Here is a 19,844-nt window from a genome sequence, read left to right on the forward strand (position 1 = left end):
ATATTGTAGTAGGATATTCTCTGTTCATTAGTAGGTGCTCTCAAATGCTGAAAGTCACATAGAGAAATTGAGATAGGAGTTAGAAGCTGGGAGATGAACCCCAGCGGGACATATAAGTTGACCATTGCAGTTGCAGAGGGAAATATAAAAGTTGATTTTCGGGTTTGGGAGAAGGAAATCCCAGGCATTTGTTGGATAGTGGCAAAAACAAAGAATCTGGAAAACTGTATTTTTAAATTTAGCTGAGGACCATATATGTACAAAAAAGATAAATTTCAAGATATAGAATTGGAACACACTGGATATTTTGAATGATTACATTTCATTTTGCAAGCAATAGGAAAGTCTGATATAAATAGAAAGTAATTTACTAGGGCAAGTAGAAACGGGAAAATTAGTAAGCAGAATAATGATATAATAAAAACTTCATAAAGGATGTTGGCAATGGAACAAAACAAAAAGCTGAGTATGAAAACTATTGTATTAGAAGGAATGTAAGGCTGGGCAAATGATCAAGTGCCAGAGCTGGGCTGACAGAGTAATCAGGGATAATTTTTAAGTTTTATGCCTCATGGCTGGCTGAAAGAAAAAAAGGGAAGAAAAAAAAAAGAAGGAGAAACTGCTACCACTATGCCATGCTATAATAAATAGAAATAAAAATATTGGGAAAATTATTTTTAGGCTATAAGGTTAATTGGTTTGGATTTCACCTTATTGAGAGATGGCTGTTCCATTGGGATTAATGATGGTGAATACAGTTAGAAATGTGTAACTCCATCTCACAAGTTAAGGACAGTGATAGATTTAAGAATCACTTACGCGAGCATATTCACTAAATTGACATATTATGTTCACATATTAGCATTTGGGGGTTGATGTGACCAAAGAAGAGAGTGATGAAGGGCTGGGAAGCTGAGTGAGATGATCACGTACCTACTTTAATGGAGGGAGAAGAGTCAGGAAAGGTTGAGGAAAATAAATTTCTGCTAATATATAGATATCAGTGAGGAACTATGAAAATGCAGAATCACAGAAACCAAAGGTTTGAGAGAGTTTCAAATAGGAACTCAAAAGTTATAAAATACTGATGGACCAATATAAGGCCATTAGGGTTGGCAGCGAAAAGGTTAAGTGCAATTGCAGAAGAAGGAGGGAGGTAGAAAAACATGTTTGCTTTTGCCTGGATTGTAGGAATTAAATTCCCATACCATTAGCTGATTTTAATATGTAATATTAACTAAAATATAATGTACCTCCTACCCATCTCATATTTTCATTGGGTAAATTGCTATATTTACTTGAAAACTTCCAAATGTCTTCAAATATGGTTTAACTTAGTTTTGTCCATAAGTTAGGCTAAACTTTCCTACATCTAGGCTCTTAGCAAGGTTTTACTGTATTAAGAAAATTAGCGTATTTTCACTTCAAATTGCCTATATTTGAATTATATATGTTTTCTGATATCTTCACTCCACACTCCCCATAGACAACCAATGTGGCCTTGCAGAACATTAAGGCATTAGACCAGCAGACCTGATCAAGAAAACTTCTTTGCAAAGCCTAGAAAAGACATACATCCTATACAACATCAACCTTAATATGAGTGGTCTGTAAATAGTGAGGGCTATATGGTGATGAAAGATGTCTGAGAGCCCTTCAGACCAGAGTTCAGGTATTGGCTGCTTGAGTTTTGATGCGGTGAATTGCCACTGATGGTACTATAAAGAGGACATAGCATTTATGAGAAGGCACTTCATTTCTCAACAGATCTGTGCCAAAAATGGGTGAAGGGGAGTGAAAGTTACAGGCTTCCAGTTATGGAATGAATGAGTCACAGGGATAAAAGTTCCAAGCATAGGGGGTGTAGTCAATGGTATTGTGATATCATTGTATGATGCCAGTTGGTAGCTATGCTTGTGAACATTGCATAACAGACTTGTTGAATCACTGTGTTGTATACTAATGTAACATTTAGTTTCGATGATATTCAAAAGAAAAGATAGGTATCTAATAATCAGGCTATTGGACTTTTGATAATTAAGACAGTTTTAAATAAAATTTGAAAAATAATTGCAAGGATTGTGTGTTTAATAAAAAGCAAATTCAGCTGGAAAATTATTTATTTATTTATTTAGATTGATAAATAATTTGGTTTATAAACTGTCCAATTTATGGTGCATATCCAAAAATATAATTTTAAGCAATGAGTCTTAAGTGAATAATAGGACAGGTTCAGATAATTTGACTTCAACCGTAGGTAAAATAGTAACTACATATAAATCGGGTATCATTTCCAGGCTATAACCAGAAGTTCTTTCCTCAGTTCCATTTAACGACAAATATTTATTTCATTCAGAGCAAGGGAGAAGAGAATCTTTCACTCCATAGTTAGACACATTGGAAGACACGCACCTCTAGTTATGAAATGTGGTAGTTTTTAAATTTCTTTAAGTCAATAAGCTAGAAATATTTGTCATCAGATTGTTTCAACTACTAAAAATACTATAAGTGAGTGGGAAAACCTGAAGGATCTTGGAGAACTCTGGTTGGGGAGGGGGAGGTGTCTTTATTTACCACAAGCCTTAGAGATATGCAAGTGGATAGAAAGAAAGAAAGAAGCATGATTGAATTTTCAGTTCCTCGAAGTTTAATATCATGGACGAATCTTTACAATGCTTTTTCTTTTCTAAAAACTCACAGGGGTAAATGGATTTTTAACATAAAAAATAGTTTGTCTATGAAAAGTAATTATTTTATTAGTAATTAAACTTATAGTGATTAGTGATACAGTAATGATAATTGAAATACGTTTATTTTGTCTATTTTATCCACTTTGAGTATAAGGTAAAAATGGTTACCTAGGTGATTACTGTAATTGTCAAGACTGTGGTTTCCCAGTGAGTGCCCTCTCTACTTTGCTGTTTTTTGAGAAAATTTCTATATATAACAGGTTCTGTACACTTTGCATACATCATTGCACACAATCTTCCTGCAGAGAAACTCAGAGTAGTAGAAGAAAATTGAAGTTCACAGCAGTTAAATACCTTACCCAAACCCCTAGAGCTAATGGAACTAGGATTTGAACCCTAGTCTGCCTTTAAAGTCCAACCAATATCCTTTACAAATATTCTCTCTAAAGCAGGATGAATAGAAGGAGATGGATTTTATAATATACCAAACCAAGTGTCAAATCCAAAACTGCTTTTGTTTTCAGGCTATATAACCTCAGAACATGTTCCTAATCTCTTTGTTTCCTTTTTTAATTTGTTACAATGTCTTCTATGTTATAAAACCCCTCAATTAATAAAAATCCAGAGTTATATAAAATATAAGAAGTTATTTGCTGCATTAATGACTCTGTGTCTTATCAAAAAGGATTTATTTAAATATACCCATTGAGTGTATGTTTCTATTAAAAATTCAATTAATTTATCTCTTAGTATTTGTTATCATAGATGTCTACATTACTGTAGAAGTTAAACAGAAGATAAAAATACAGTTTTGAACTTCAAAGAACTTAATCCATGAGCACTGCATAGAATTATTGAATCACTATATTGTATACCTGAAACTAATATAATATTTTATGTTAACTATATTAGAATTAAAATTAAAAACTTAGTAAAATTTTAAAGTAATTTAAATCCAGGAATGATGTAGAAAACAAAAATAATTGGGCAGCCCTGGTGGCCCAGTGGTTTAGCGCCGACTTCAGCCCAGGGCGTGATCCTGGAGACCTGGAGACCCGGGATCAAGTCCCATATCACGCTTCCTGCATGGAGCCTGCTCTCCCTCTGCCTCTGTCTCTGCCTCTACCTCTCTCTCTCCCTCTGTCTCTCATGAATAAATAAATAAAATCTTTTAAAAAAAGAAAACAAAAATAATTAGTAATCAAAAGGAAAAATAAGAACCATACTGAAAATATATATTGCTCTGGGGTTAAAAAAAAAAAAAAGAAACTCAGTATCAGAAAAAGGCTTGAAGGTAGATAGAATGCTAATAGGAAAAAGAATAAATAGGCTGGAGGAAACTGTATTTCCTGTACATGTACCTAGGTGAGCCTGATGGCAAGGTAAGAATAAGTACTTTCTCACTTAAGAAATGATGTTCTTGCCATAACGTGTTAAAGAAGAGGCTGGGAAGGGAGGAGGAGGCTATATTATAGAGTGCCTTGAAAACAAGGCTGAGTTATTTTTACTTAATTAAGGGAGTCATTGATGGTTTTTGACCTGCCAAGTTATGTGTTAGATAAGTTGCTCTGGGATTGATGGGTAAAACTGGTCAGATTCCAGAGACAGGAGACTTGAGCTATTCTAAGCAAGAACTAGTTCTGCTGAAACTAGATATCAGCGGGAATAGAAAGAGGAATGAATAGGAAAGACTATTCCATAATGACATGTATAAGACTTAAAAAATTGAAAATTAAAGAAAAGGGTGAGCTTGAGTATTCAAGCAACATTTTCAGAACAGAGAGTCAAGAAAAGAAACTTGTGGGCAGGTAGGCAAGAGAGTCTCATGAGGTCAGTTTTCAGGAACATATTCTTTGCTGAAAAAAACAGAAGTTATATCATACTTTTAGAGTGGGTGACAACTGTATTTTCCTTGGCTAGATAAGGAATGAATCCATGTTAACTGAAGAAAGTGTTATATTATGCAAAGTCTATAACAAGATCTGTGTTTATGTCTGTAAAATAGAATCAGTGATACTTTAAAAGGAAATTATAAGGTTTAATGGAGCTTTATATTGATAATGAGATTTCTGATGGTTTCAGACCATAATAAGTACCACTAATAAAAAGCTATGGTGTGATAAAAATTATTGCTCCAACAATGAATAGATGGCACTTTATCCTCTTCATTTCTATTTAGTAAGAGGGATAAAATATGTTTTTTCTTTAAAAATATCTTCTGTCTTAATAAGAGAAATATAAGGATGTCTGTAAAAGAAAGTATTTTTTAATGGGCTTCTGGCTGCTTCCCCCAAAATTGGTTTTCTTTTGGTAAGGAAAGGTACATGAATACTAAGTAGGCCACCAGCATTGTGTGCCACAGTTTGTTAAATGCCAAGATTTATGATTTGCATATATCATTTCATTTAATCTGTAAAACTCTACACATTTAGTGCTATAATAATCTTCATTTTACAGATGAGAAAATTTAGGATTAGAGAATTTAAATAACTTGTCTCCAAATTAAACAGCTGGTAGGAATTTCTACTTGAAGATAGTTGCAGTGGGAATTGTAAAGGGCAAATGGATGAATACAACTTATACGTAGGTGTTAGAACCACAGTCTTGGTGACTGATCCGAATGTGAGATTGAGTAGATTTAAGGCCAGGAGTTTTCTAAGATTGCTCCAGGGTTTCTGGCTTGCAAGTAAGGTATAGAGTTGTTCCATTCCCTGGCATAGGGAACATGTGAGAAATCTATACAAGAGGGGAGGTGATGAGTTTGAGCATATGCCTGCTGTGACGTGTGTGTGAGATTTGCATGAGGATAGATTCAATGGGCTGCTGATGAGGAGGTTAGGAGGCATAGAAGACAGGAATGGACCAGAGGTGGAGCTTTTGGAATCATTAGTTATGAATTAATCATAAAGACATGGATGAGTGTGTGATATAGCTCAAGGAGCATGTGTAGAATAGAAGAGAAAAAGACTATGTGTGAAACCCAGGGGAATAGCCTTCAAGGGGAAGGCAGAAAGATGAGCTCACAGAAGAGACTGATAACAGTGTCCAGAAAAGTGAAAATCCTCAAGACACACATGGTTTCATTTTAGAGTTCAATGATGTCACTTCTTTGTGAAATAGCTATAACACTATTGCATCTCCTCTACATCTCTCCCCTATCCTTGGTGTATTAAATGGCACATTTTGCATTTCCATTAAAAGAGGAGGGGGATAAAAGAGAAGTTATGTCATTGAAATTGACAGTGCATGATATACGATTGACACGGGTATGTATATACTTGTCCATAAAGGTGTAGGTACGTTTTGACACAAAGACTGATGAAATCTTCAACATGAGAAACATTTATTTTTTTACATAATCCTGGGTGTTGGAGACAAGGGGAGAGAAGCCCTATTATAGTTCCTTCTTGCACTACTACTTTTATCCCAAGTTATTCATAATCAGGGATAATAGTAACTGAAAGGTTTATGCAATTGTATACCTTGCCAAAATGTAGCTCAAATAGTCTAAGTAGGAAAATAATGTAAGATAAAGATATCTTGGTTAACAGAAATTTCTGTCATGGAAATTTATATCATTGGGGTACCTGGGTGGCTCAGTCTGTTAAGCATCTGACTTTGGTCAGGTCATGATCCCAGGGTCCTGAGATCAAGCCCCAAGTCGTGCTCTGCTTGGGGAGTCTGTTTCTTCCTTTCTCTCTGCTCCAATCCCCTGCTTATGCTCTCTCTCTTTCAAATAAATACAATCTTAAAAAAAAAAGAAATTTACCTCATTTATACAACAAAACTGCCAGAGGAGTATACCTATGGCTAGGATGAAGTAACTCATGATTTGGGAGACTATTTCATGATTATAGGGTTGTAATGGTTGATCTGCTTCTTCATTTTTATAAGTATACTGTAACAAATATAAGTAGTCTATTACCTAATCAGTTCACTACAGTGTCAACAGATTTTAAACAAACTGCATGAAAATGATATTATAATAATCTTCAATGAACTTAATTATACTCTATCAAATATATTATACTATATTATATTGGTTTTCTGCCAATTTTAGTATAAGATGAGGTAAGGATGTTTCAAAAAGTAGCTAGTAATCATAGACGTGTTGAAAATTGTCAGAAATTTTAAGAAATAATTATTTGAAAAAAGAGTGGGAATATATTTAAAGTAGTTGTTCATTGAAATAGTGATAAAAATGTGAGTTTGGGTAGATTCTAATTTAAAATCTAAAGTGGTCTGTTCAATTTTTAGCCTCAGAACAAAATTAGTTTTCTCATTTCAAACTAAAAGAGAAGAAAACATAAATATTTGGAGTACTGTAAAGCCATGGGCTAGCCTGCAATTTATGGTTGACCTAATCTGTACTCCTAGAGATACTATAAATTTTTAGTGCCAATATTTTTAGTGTACCAGCATTTTAGTATTTATTCTAATTGATGATTGATGGGGTAATTTGACAAATAAGGTATTTCAAAGTGTCTCTAAAGAATCTTCACAAAAATGGTTTTTTAAGGTGGCTTTCCTGGTCTTATACTTCTCTTTTATTTCCATCTATATCTTACATGTTAATATAGGGGAGGCAGTCTTTGCTTTTTTACCGGATATATGGGGCAATGGGTGTTCTTGAATTCATTTCAGTAACACTTCATATCAAATAATTGTTAGAATTCTATAAACACAATGCTGTGCTTTAGAAATATATTAATTTTACTTAGATTTAAATTTATAGCCATTGAAGGCTTTACCTTATTTACAAAACAAACACTTCATTCTTTTACTCATTTATTAACCATAAGTCAGTAATATTTTTATGGTGGGAAGATTGGTTATTGTCTATATCTTAAAATCTGATTTTTTTTATTTGTTGTAGGTTTTATTGGGATTTAATAATGCTTATCATGATGGTTGGAAATCTGGTCATCATACCAGTTGGAATCACATTCTTTACAGAACAAACAACAACACCATGGATTATTTTCAATGTGGCATCAGATACAGTTTTCCTTTTGGACCTGATAATGAATTTTAGGACTGGCACTGTCAATGAAGACAGTTCTGAAATCATCCTGGACCCTAAAGTGATCAAGATGAATTATTTAAAAAGCTGGTTTGTGGTTGACTTTATCTCATCAATCCCAGTGGATTATATCTTTCTCATTGTAGAAAAAGGAATGGATTCAGAAGTTTACAAGACAGCCAGGGCACTTCGCATTGTGAGGTTTACAAAAATTCTCAGTCTCTTGCGTTTATTACGACTTTCAAGGTTAATTAGATACATACATCAGTGGGAAGAGGTAAGACATATCTTTTACTTCTTTAAAGTCCTATATATCATAAGATTGTTAACTCTAACTTTTAAGACGAACACCTGTGCTATGTATAATGAGTTTTATGAAATTCAAGAAGGAAATTCTATGTATTCCTTTTGGTGCATAAGTGATATATTTCTATCTTCAAAAGGTATGATCAAATACTGGATTTGAATCAACTGAAAAAAATAGTGATTGCAAAAGAATTGTTTTATGCCAGTTAAGTCTCTTTTTAAAAACAAATCCTCTTTAATCAACAAACGTTTATCCTAACCAATGCAATCCCTCTTTTACCATGGGAAGTTTCTTTTTATTTAATATGAATACGCATCATGTACCATCTTTGACAAAGATGTGTAGGCTCTGATTGCTAGTCTACTTTGTATCATTAGTTCTATGAGATAATCTAGTTTACGTTCCCTCTAATATTGAAATTTCGAGAATTTGCATTTGAAGAAAACATACTTTAAAAAGTATTTCCGATTGTACGTGTAGACTGATTTTAGCATAATTTGCTCAGTGTTATGCTTTTGCCTATAATTATTTATTATAATTTCTCCCCATTAATTCATTTCAAAATACTGAAAAACAGCATACCCAGGAGGGAAATTATTACATAGAAAACACAAATAGTACAGTGAATAAATATAATGAATCTGGCCAATATTTTGCTAAAAAGGGCATCTGTTGTTCTTATGCAGTTGGTGGGACCTGAAAGGACTCAGCCAACTGGAGTTTCCAAAGATCTGAGTTAAATGTACCATCACCGAGCAAAGACATTTATGTCCTTAATTCCAGGGTCTGCTTCATAACCTTTTTACTTGATTTTCCTTCTAAGTCTACTTTTTAAAATTAATTATAACCTGAATTTATTGTTTGCATAAAACAAAGATCAAAAAGACTTAGAGTGCCTAAACCTAGACTCATGAAAACAATGTACTGGCAATAGATTAATTATTGCTTTACTCGCTACAGAAATGCTTTTTAACATTTTTAGGAAGAATTATGTTTTGGAATTTAGATTTAAACAAGTCCTAAAATGGAACTTCTGTGAACGTTAGCTCTGCTTTCTGTGAGACTGTAGCAGTGTTTTGTGTGTGCTTGTCAATGACATTTTGGTTCACAGGATTTCAGGAAATGACATGCAATAATAAAACACTGCATAAGACACTGCTGAAAGGCATAAAAATGGAACATTCTTAAAATATGGATATGGATTATATTCAAAATCAAATGAAGCATATTTCAGAAATTGGATTCATCTTGTAAAGTGTCTCTATATAGCATATTCCATCTAAAATGTAATAAATGTTTGGTTCTTAAACTTTATTATATTTGAGATTAATATCAAACCAAGATGATTATTGATAATAATAGTTAATATTTATTGAGGGCTTATTATATGTTAAATAATGTCTTTTATTCTTTACATGGATTTGTTCATTTTCCTAATAATCCTAGTAGCTTGCCCACATTTATAGAGTTAGTAAAGGCTGGAGCTAGAATTCTAACCTTGGCAGTCTGACTTCAGAGCAAATGCTCCTGACCACAAAACTATATAGCTTCTTACTATAACATACCCTCTTTCAATGATAAATACCTTAATATTCCACCATTTTATAGATTGAATAAGAAATTGTAGGAAACTTTTCTTAACTAAGATTATGTCTATGCAACATAAGAGTTGAACATTTACTTAACTCTTAAAACATAGTAACATTTTTTTTTAACGAATATCCTGTAAAAGGAAAAGTTACTGCTATAAATAGCCAGGCAATTAAAAATACAGTGGGCAATGTGACTATTTTCAATGTTTTGTAGCTTTAACCCAAATACCCTAGAGAATGGCAGCAGGATGAACAGATGGTATCCTATCAGATAAAATGGCAGGCCATGCAGGCACAGAAGAGGACACTCCTTACACTGTTGCCCTCTGGTTCCTGGCAGCAGTTATAGTCACCTAGATCTGTGTAAAATGATGGTGTTTTAAAGATGCCATGATATAATTCAGGATTATTGGCTCACTGCCATCATTACTGTAAAATGCAATTTAATATGCACTCACAGATATTTGGTATCCAAACACATTGAGGCTAGAGTTGTGAGTTGGCAAGATCTTTCTCATAAACGAATGACCTTGATGATGAATAAACCGTAAGCTCATTTAAATGAAGAATGTTTTCTTGATTATATGATATCCTGTGTAAAATCTCATATATCATGGATATTAAATGCCTGTTAGAAATATTGCTAAACAAAGAAGAAACAGTAATAATTAATCCAGAATTTAATACAAATTCATTATTTTATTACCTATATGATTCACACCAAAAGCACAGAGAAACTTGAATGGTTCCAAACTGGCAAATCTCTACCTGATTTTTATAAATGCCCAACAGGATATGTTTACATGTAAAAATACAACAAATAAACCAGAAGATTTTGCTCAGTGAGCATTTGGAATAGGACTGCAGAGGAAGATGTGAGTTCACCCACATGTCTTTGAGTTCCGAGTGTTTTAGTACCAAGCTGGCTAATGCTAAATTCAGCAAATTTGGGGAAGTAATGTGTGAAGTCTGGAAGCTGCCACTGTTCTAAATGAATCATTCCCAAAGAAAGTGGCTGCCTTCTATAGGAAACTGCTTCCATCTTCAATGATACATTTTTTTTCGGTCTGAATTAGTTCAACTGAAAAACAACAAGAAGTGCCAAAGCCAAATAAATTAGAGAAATATTGTGAATGAAATACAGAAACTTTAAAATTTAGTCCTTATGTTACTATCATTACTAAAGTTGAATGTAGTGGCTAATGTAGGAGGAAAGAGGTGATTTGACCAACTTGTTTATGAAACACATGGAATTAAAGAGTCAGGAAGGAAGTTACTTTTCACAAAGCAATTATAAGATCAATGGCTTTAAGACGCAAAATTAGAGCTCCCTGATGCTATATTGAGAGTGTGTATATATATATATATATATATATATATATATATATATATATATTGCCAGGTGAGGTGAAAATCTGTGGCAATTTAGATGAATCAGGCCAGGACATTCCTTTTCCTATAATCTCCAGAAAACCAAGGTCTATTTTTCCCACTCTTGTATTTTGGTTGGGAAAAAAAAATCCCTTAATTTGTCATTGTTGTTAATGTTGTATTTCAGGTAAAGAGTGACTCAAACTGGAGTGTTATTTTATCACCTGTCACAGGGGGGAACCTATTCTCTGTGACCTCAAAGAAACAAAGTGAGGAAATCTCTGGAAATAAAATAGAATATTAGTAACAATTTGGGACCATCACAAGCCCAGAAGAGATGAAAGGTAGATTAAGAGGTTAGTAAATGGGAGATTATTCAGCCAGCAAAGGTGAAAAATTCTAGGAACCTTAAATCCCTCAGCTGCTGATATCAGCCATTTTATCAAAGAAGGATAACCCTTGATATTATTTGAGATTTAGGAAATAGTAATTGAAAAGAGAAATGCTTCTCTATAATGGTTATCTTTCTGTAGGATTCAGTGTCACATAAAGTGTAAATTCTTCATGAGCAATGTGAAAAAAAAGTGTGGGAAATGCATGATGCTTGTATAACTATGGCTTTGGGACACACACATATAATATTTTATTTTGTATTACTGTCTCTTGTTCCCTAAATCTTCCTTGTGTAGATTTTAGAAATACCATAATTAACTAGATCCATTTTTGAGGCAGGAAGAGGGCTTATGGTTCTGAACTTCATATATGTCTATAGTAGTTTTAGATGAGTAATGTTTGCAACATTGAGATGCTCTTCTAGCAATCAATACTAGATTTTTATGTTAGCTCAGAGATAGGTTTATATACAAATTATGTTTAACAACACAGCATCAATAAGGAAATTTATTCCACAGGGAGCTAATGCAGACTGTGGTTTCTGTCCTTGGTTAATTTTAGCATTTTAATTGGTTTAAATCAGAAACTAACTCTTGCTATAAATTGCCTATCTATAATTACACAATACATATTCTAACTACTTTCATTTTTTCAGAAAACACATCAAATTCTAAAGATTTGCTATAAGCAAACACCAGTGTTTTCCTAAACCTAGCCCCTATTAAAACTAAGAGAGGTTCTCTATCGCCTATCACATCAAATCTGCATTTCTTTGCTGTGCCTTCAAGGCTCTCCAGCAAACTGTTTCCCTGTTTCACTACTGTCACTTCATATTTGTACCCAACAACTCTCTCCTGTTTGTTTTTTAGTTTTACATTTCTTGCAGAGAATGAGTCTTTCTGCTTCGGTAATTTTGCATGTGCCACACCTCAAATTTGGAAAGTGTTTTCTTTTGTTCTATCACTCCTTTAAAAATTAGCCTCAAAGTCATCTTCAGAAAATATTTGACATTGATGGACTGGGCTGTAATGGTCAGAATTTGGGCAATTCTGCTGGCTCTTCTTGGAATCGTTCGTGTTGATAGTGTTGTTGCTAATGCTTATTTATATGTGTTTTCCTTTTCTTTGGCTGGCTATAAATGTCTATAGAAAACAGGCAGTGTCAACTTTGCCTTTGAATTTCCTTGCACATGAACACAGAGTTCAGAAAGGTCATCAGAGCATGCCTATTCCCTAAATACATGGCAATCCTCCATGTTCTAAATCCATTAAATAATTGCAAGGGAATATTCATTCTTTACTCGCGAGCAATTACTGAGTAGCTTCTATGTGCAGATGCTGCATGAGAGAATTCAAAGCAGATCCCAGCTTTGTAGGAAAAACAGACATGTGAGCAAATAATCACAGATGGTGTGGAAAGTAGCAGAATAAAGGAGGGAGTGAACAACACAGCTTTTTTGCACAAGAGGAGAGGCTTACAGATACTTGAACTGGGTTTCAAAGCTGGTCTCATTTTCCCAGCTGAACAAAATGGGGCAGGAAGGAGCATTCTAGTAAGACCTGCACTGTGAAGCAGCCTAGCACACACAGGAGTGCTGCACCTCCAGAGTCTAGGTTGTAAGCGGAGTGAGTTTGGGGGCATAGACATGAATTTGTGCTGATGTTGGACCTAATAAAGTGTCATTGAGGCATTTTAGTCAGGAAGGTTACATTTGGAGTGCTACAGAATGAAGAGGGCTGGAGGTCACTGAGGATGGACCTAATAATACCAGTTAAGAGACGAATGTATCACTCATTTGCCTTTCTTACATGTAGCCAGCGCCAAGCAGGGCACTGTTTAGTTACCTAAAGGGAGATTTAACTTTGCCAAGAACTCTTACCCTTGAACTGTTTGTGCTAATAATTAAATATGAGAAGGTCTTATATGAAGTCTTTTTGTAATGTTTTATAATTTAAATATCAATTATGTTTGATATAACTAATATTAGCATATTAATAGAGTGATACATTCATAATATATGTACTATGTCAGTGTATACAATATATACTAATATTGATATTACTGATACAGTTATATTTGAGATTTGAATTTCATACCAGCAAATGTGATGTGAGATGAACCCTATACTGGAAATTAATATGTGTAGGACTTTATTCAAATTGTGCCTTTTATTTTCCATGTAATCCAGGGAGAAGCCTTTAAAGTGACTTATTTAGGCCTATACAACTTAATGGAACAGCTGTGAAGTTCAAAGGAATGAGATGCATGGAAATTGTTTGAAACATTTACATTGATGTATGTCTATATATATAATATTGCTATAATAAGATTCATGATGTCATATTTCTCAGATTAACACATTTGCTGACACCAACATCATTACGCATGTGTAGTGAGTTGCTTAATATTTCTGCAGGCAAATATTGATTCTGCTAAAGACCACTAGGTGTCCTCTATTGGTTGTATTACTTCAGGGTTCTATATTCTAAAAAAAAAACAAAATTGTCTTCTTTGGAAATTGTTCCCTTGCACTCTCCTAAACTCACCTAATTCCTTGGCTATTTATGTCAAGGTAAAATAGACGACTCTGGATATTTATATATGCGAAAATGATTTTTCTTTATCTATACTTTCTCCTCAGGTGAAACAAAGAGTTTAAGTTCCTTCTCTAAGGAATTATTTTTATTCTAAGAGAATTATTATACTGTGTATTTTTTATGATGATATTTTAACAGATACTCCGAAGTTCTAAAGTAGAATGTGATGAGTTCTATTTGGATATAAAATGTTGTGAGGTGAAGGCAATTAAGTAGAGATTAACAAGGTGTATGTGGGTATATGTCTGTGTGTGTTAGAGGTGATATACATAATTTTATGAATTCTCTTTGTTCAGTGCACCACAGCAGATCTGTATAATTCTGATGCTTTGGACATGGAAATCTCAGTTTAACATTAAAAAAAGCAAGATCATATCTGAAATGTTCAGACCCTTATTTTAAGATTAAAACACTAGACTTTATTAAGTCTATGTTATTGGCCCAATTTATGTTCCTATTTTGCATGTTTTTATATACTTCCATGGCTATATGTTGATAACAGCCAGACTCATATCTAAAGTTTCAAATTATGTACCCTTGTCTCAAAGTCTAAATGAGTGTGTGACATCTATAAAGATATCTCTTGAGATCCTCAAGCTCAGGATGTCCATTTCTCCTTCTCTCTTGTTTCCTTTTATATTTTTCCTTTTCTCATTTCCTTTTATCAGTTTAAAATCTAAGAGGCAGCCTTGACTTATCTTTCTCTTTCAATCTCTGTTGCTAACAGTAATCATGTCCTACTGGTTCTACTTCTTGAAGGTCTTTTGAATACCAGTACTCTCCCTGAATTTTCCCTGTCATCATCCTAGTTCAAACCAATGCCAGTCATTGCTCAATTTTTATATTTTTCATGTTTATAATAGAGGAATTACAAGATTATAAAATACACCCTTATAGCGGTGCCTGAGTGACTCTGTCAGTTGGGTGTCTGACTCTTGATTTTGGCTCAGGTCACGATCTCAGGGTCTTGGGATCCAACCCCACATCAGACCCCATGCTCAGCAAGAAGTCTGCTTGAGATTCTATCTCTTTGTGGCTCCCCTACTCACACATCCTTTCTCTGTCTCTCTTAAAAGAAATGAATAGGGCAGCCCCGGTGGCTTGGCGGTTTAGTGCTGCCTTCAGCCCAGGACCTGATCCTGGAGTCCCGGGATCGAGTCCCACATCGGGCTCCCTCCATGAAGCCTGCTTCTCACTCTGCCTGTGTCTCTGCCTCTCTCTTTCTCTGTATCTCTAATGAATAAATAAATAAAATCTTTAAAAAAAGAAATGAATAAATTTTAATAATGCATTATTTCTGCCTGAAATATACTGAGTAGAGAATTGAAGTAGCAAATAAATCAGCAAATAATTTAGGACAAAATGCATTCAGCCTCAGATTTATCTGAAGTTTCTTGAAAAAAGTCTCAGTTTTTCCTTCCATTGTGCACACAGTTACATGTATTATGGCTACTACTATTTTCTGCTCATCTGCCTGCTGTTAGAGTGAAAATTGCGAATGCCACTGGTTCGTGAGTATTGGACGTCACATTTATGATGTGATTCCGGTTTAAACTTGAATTATGGTTCAATTTCCAGAGTGTTTCCTAATAAACATGTGTTACTTTAATTATCTAGGTAATTATCTCAATTGAACAGGTCACTTTTATTGGTTTTGTATATTGTGGTGCACCTGTATACAAACAAGAGAGGTGTGATGAGACATGACATAAATTGGAACATGTTACAGTGACACCTGAGAATATTTTATTATTATGAATAATGAAGTGAAATTAAGCTCACTCCTAAGGGAATGTCAAATATATTTATCTAATCATAAAGGGAAAAATGGTGCTTTTTTATTATCAGTATATGATAAACCTATCTTTTACTTTAGATACAATGTCAAAGATTTTTTAAATTAATTTGAAACATTTTAGGAAACAAAGTTATGCTTGCCTTATGTTAAAAGCAGTAGTTGTTACCTGTTTCATTGGGCAAAGTGTAGTCATTGAAATACATTAGAAATTGTCACAGAAAGTCAGTTTTCTTAAGACATATCCATTATGAAAGCTCAAGAATAAATAAAATTAGAATCCTCAATCACACTGGATAATGGCTGAGAAAGACCTACTTTGACTTCTCTTTCTGTCTTGCTGATGTATGCACTTTAGATTTTGTATTAGAGGAGTCGTGTCTTAGTGTGAAAACGAAATACATTTGGTTGGTTATATAATTCTGGTGGCTATTTTGAGTTAAGCCTGCCATTTAGGCCATTTTTTTTAAAAGAGGGTCAAAATCTTTTCTTATTACATCTTAAAGTGAAAGTAGACATTGAATAAGGAATCTGGAAGCTAGTCTCAGGGTTCTATATAGTTTAAAGCAGTTGCAAAGAGGAAGAATAGCTATTTTGATATAATCGTATTCATCAGAAGTGGTGAATTCAAAAAGGATTTCCCACTAAGATTGATCATCAATGGGAATATTTGCCATAATGTGCTAATTATCTCAATATTCTGCTTTCTTGTTGTTACTTTTGTGGACATAGGAGTTGGATGAACATACAAAATACAAGAAATTCAGATTAACTAAAATAAAAATCAGGAGTATCTTGTGCAAGTGATTTCCAGATGCTATTCTCTCATTAAAAAAATCTGGCTGATGGCTTTTAGTTGGCTTGATATGGCTGTTTTATACTTGAAGAGAAAATTCATGTAAAAGGGCTTTGTAAACTCTAATGTGGGAAGCCTAAAAGAGTATATTAAGATATACTTAGTCAGTTAAATCGTTTTCAATATTTTTTTCATAGAATTTCAGCAAGAATAAAATTCCCATCTTCCTCAATATTTTAAATCATAACAGAGAGTAAACGGTAGAATTTAGATTGTGGTAGCATGTGCTTTGTAATTTAGAATCCAAGAAATGTAACTGCCTAATAGTATCTAACAGTACTATTGGGGGTATCTACTAACCTTGTGGAGGTTATAGTGTTTGAGTATGGGGGGAATTCTCCATTGTGTGAAAATATTCATCTTTATGATACTGAAGAGGAAGATTAATGTCCAGAATAGCTGCTTCCAATTAACTGGCAGTGAATCATAAGCGTTCAAGTGTGTAGGTTTTAATAATATTGTACAATTAAAATGCTTCCCCCTTTTTATTTAATCTGAAATTCAGAGAAATGCTGTCTTAGATAGTCTTTAACCCAATAGAAGATTACTTCCCCTCTTCCCTCTGGACATATTTGCTGTAGAAGCAAAATAATTTTATAATGACAGAAATTACCAAAAATGCTAGTAATTTGTTAGGAAAGAGTTATTGAAGAATTTCTAGATTTATTGTAATTTAGACTCACATAAAGTATTAACTTTAGAATAACATTAGAACATATATGGATTCCAAAACTAGTATATGTATTCTATCTCCTGACTTGCAAGGCTAGGTTATGAGTAACAGACTCTGAAGTACTGGATGACTGACTAGTTTTGTGTTTGCATACATTTTTTGAAAATTATGATATTAATGACTAAAATCTCATTATTGGAGAATTATTTCATTTATGTTTTCTGGCTTTTTCAGCTTCAAGAGTAGCCTTTAGACAGTCAAACATGCTTTCAGCCATTACCAAATGACATTTTAGCAGGCTATTTGTTGGCAGGTAGTGAGAGTAATTCTCAAGTCATTGAGAGCAATTCTCTATATGAAAATGATAGTATGATAACTTGAGTGAGAGATGCCTTTGTATGAGAGAAGGGTTCCACTGAGATGTAAGAAGTTTAGTTGGGTTGCAAAAGAGACAGGAGGATGCCAGCAAGCAATTTAAAAAAAAATCTCTTACACTTTTGCTGAAGTCTTTCCTTGTTGCCAAATTACTAGTATTTGCCTAATATCAAAGATGAATGTTTTAATGTTTGTAAGTGTTATTGCTGGGAATTTTACCAACTAAATCAACCATCCCCCTTCCCATTTAGTTGAATTGTTATTTCAGATGTTCCAAAAATCTTGTGTCTTGAAATTAGAAGATGATTCTGTGGCTTCGGATGAAAAAATTTCCAGTTAGCACATGGTCTAGCAAAATACTACTGTTTTTGCAAGAATTCTGTTTAGTCGCACATTTCTCAAATGCATGATTCTATATATCCAGTTAAACACTAATATATGTAATTACATACTAACTCTTCTAAATAAAAATGAGAAAGTAGGTAGTTAAATACTTACCTAACTTCTCATTTGCCAACTTTATATCTTTATATGATTACCAAATATAGTATTTAATATTATATCAATTGGCAACCCGCCTCATGCTGAGCACTCTGCTACATATAGGAATGCAAAGATAGATCATCAACAACCATGGCTAACAGAGATTTTATAATCTAGTGGAAGGATTAGAAAAGGAGATCACTCCTTTTCTAGATTAGAAAAGTTATAATCACTCATAACAGATATGTGTGAATTTTTATGTATTGGAAATTATTGAATGGAAGAATTCAGGAATGATTCTGAGGTGGTATCTCAGCTCAGTCTGACTCCCAAAGTTCAATCAATTTATAAAGTTGCTAATGGAACAGGAGTGAAGAGTGGTGGTATCTGGGCCAGGTATCTACCATTCTTTGATGAGTCATTTAAACAAAAAGGGCTATTAAATACCATGCTTTCCTAAAATCTGCTGAGTTTTACCAACAGAGATACTATTTTACTTAAAATAATATCAAAACTGCTTTGAGATTTCAAAAGGACTTCCTCACACTAGAATATGAAACATTTTCATTTCATTCAGATCATACACGTTTATGAAAGATTCCTAAATGTTGAAAAATTTTCAAGAAGAACAATATATTTAAATTTCACATACAGTATTCCAAAGTCTGCAATTAGTGAGAGAATTTAGCAAAAAACAAAAAAAGAACCTAGCTTCTCTCTCACTTGCCTTCTTGCTCTTTTCTATAGAGTATAGATGTTCTTGTATGGAACTTCTAACCAGAAAATGCGTTATCACAATTAAGTGAACAATCCCTAAGAGACATCAAGAAACTGAGTTTCATTCAGCAAATCAGCTATTCTGTAATTATGGCAACACCAGCTCCATTCAAAATGCTTGCATTGTGTCCACATTATGTGCATAAGTATAATATTCATTTTCTTTGTGCCTCCCTGCTTCGGCTCCCACACAGAAGCTCTGGTAGCATGGGTGGCTGTTGCACATAGTGCTTTAGTTTTCTTTCCAAAGAACCCATGTGTTGATAGAGTCTAACATGCAAAAGGAGTATATTCTTTCTACCAAAGACTCTCTCAAAAATCCCGTCAGCGGTAAGACTGTTTATTGATGTTGTGTTCATTGTTGTGGTGGCAGTGCTGTTGTCCCTCTTGTTGAGAGAAACAGCAAGCAGTGGAATCACTCCAAGCCTCAGGCTAGTTAACACCCTCTGTTCTTCGAAGTGAGGAATCAGATGCTCTAGCTGTGATGTTAGCCTTCAGAAAATCAACTCCTTTCCCTGCTTCCTGAGAAACCAAGTCCCTCCCTTTTCACCTATATACATCTATGGAAGCAGGGATTTTCCCCTGTCTTCCTCTGTCATGTTTCCCACTGGAAGATTTGATAAAAAGTGTGTAAACAAAATGTCTATAATTTTTTTTTTTTACAACTGTGAGAAAAAGAAATCTAATTCTCTTATCAGGAGACACACACACACACACACACACACACCAGGAAGCCTTAGCATAGTACCAATGCAGCCTATTTCAAGACTTTGGGTATAATACATTTCATTATTCCTTCAACTGAGGAATGGATTATTGGGCATTAATAAACCAATGTGATCCACTCCTTAGATGGAAAACTATTGATTTTATCTGTTCATTAGTTGCTGTATTACTTTATTTCTGCCTTTC

At 33.9% G+C, this 19,844-nt stretch overlaps 1 protein-coding gene across 1 annotated transcript in view; it reads left to right on the top strand.

The window, feature by feature from the left end:
• Positions 1 to 19,844, top strand: part of HCN1 (hyperpolarization activated cyclic nucleotide gated potassium channel 1) — a 379,863-nt gene that overhangs the window by 39,334 nt on the left and 320,685 nt on the right. Inside the window, exon 2 of the mRNA XM_026017046.2 lies at positions 7,567 to 7,990. Within this exon, the coding sequence (XP_025872831.2) occupies positions 7,567 to 7,990 (424 nt within the window). The remainder of the gene's footprint in view (positions 1 to 7,566; positions 7,991 to 19,844) is intronic.

This window comes from Vulpes vulpes, chromosome 4, assembly GCF_048418805.1.
Source record: "Vulpes vulpes isolate BD-2025 chromosome 4, VulVul3, whole genome shotgun sequence".
In the NCBI taxonomy this organism is placed as follows: Eukaryota; Metazoa; Chordata; class Mammalia; order Carnivora; family Canidae; genus Vulpes; species Vulpes vulpes.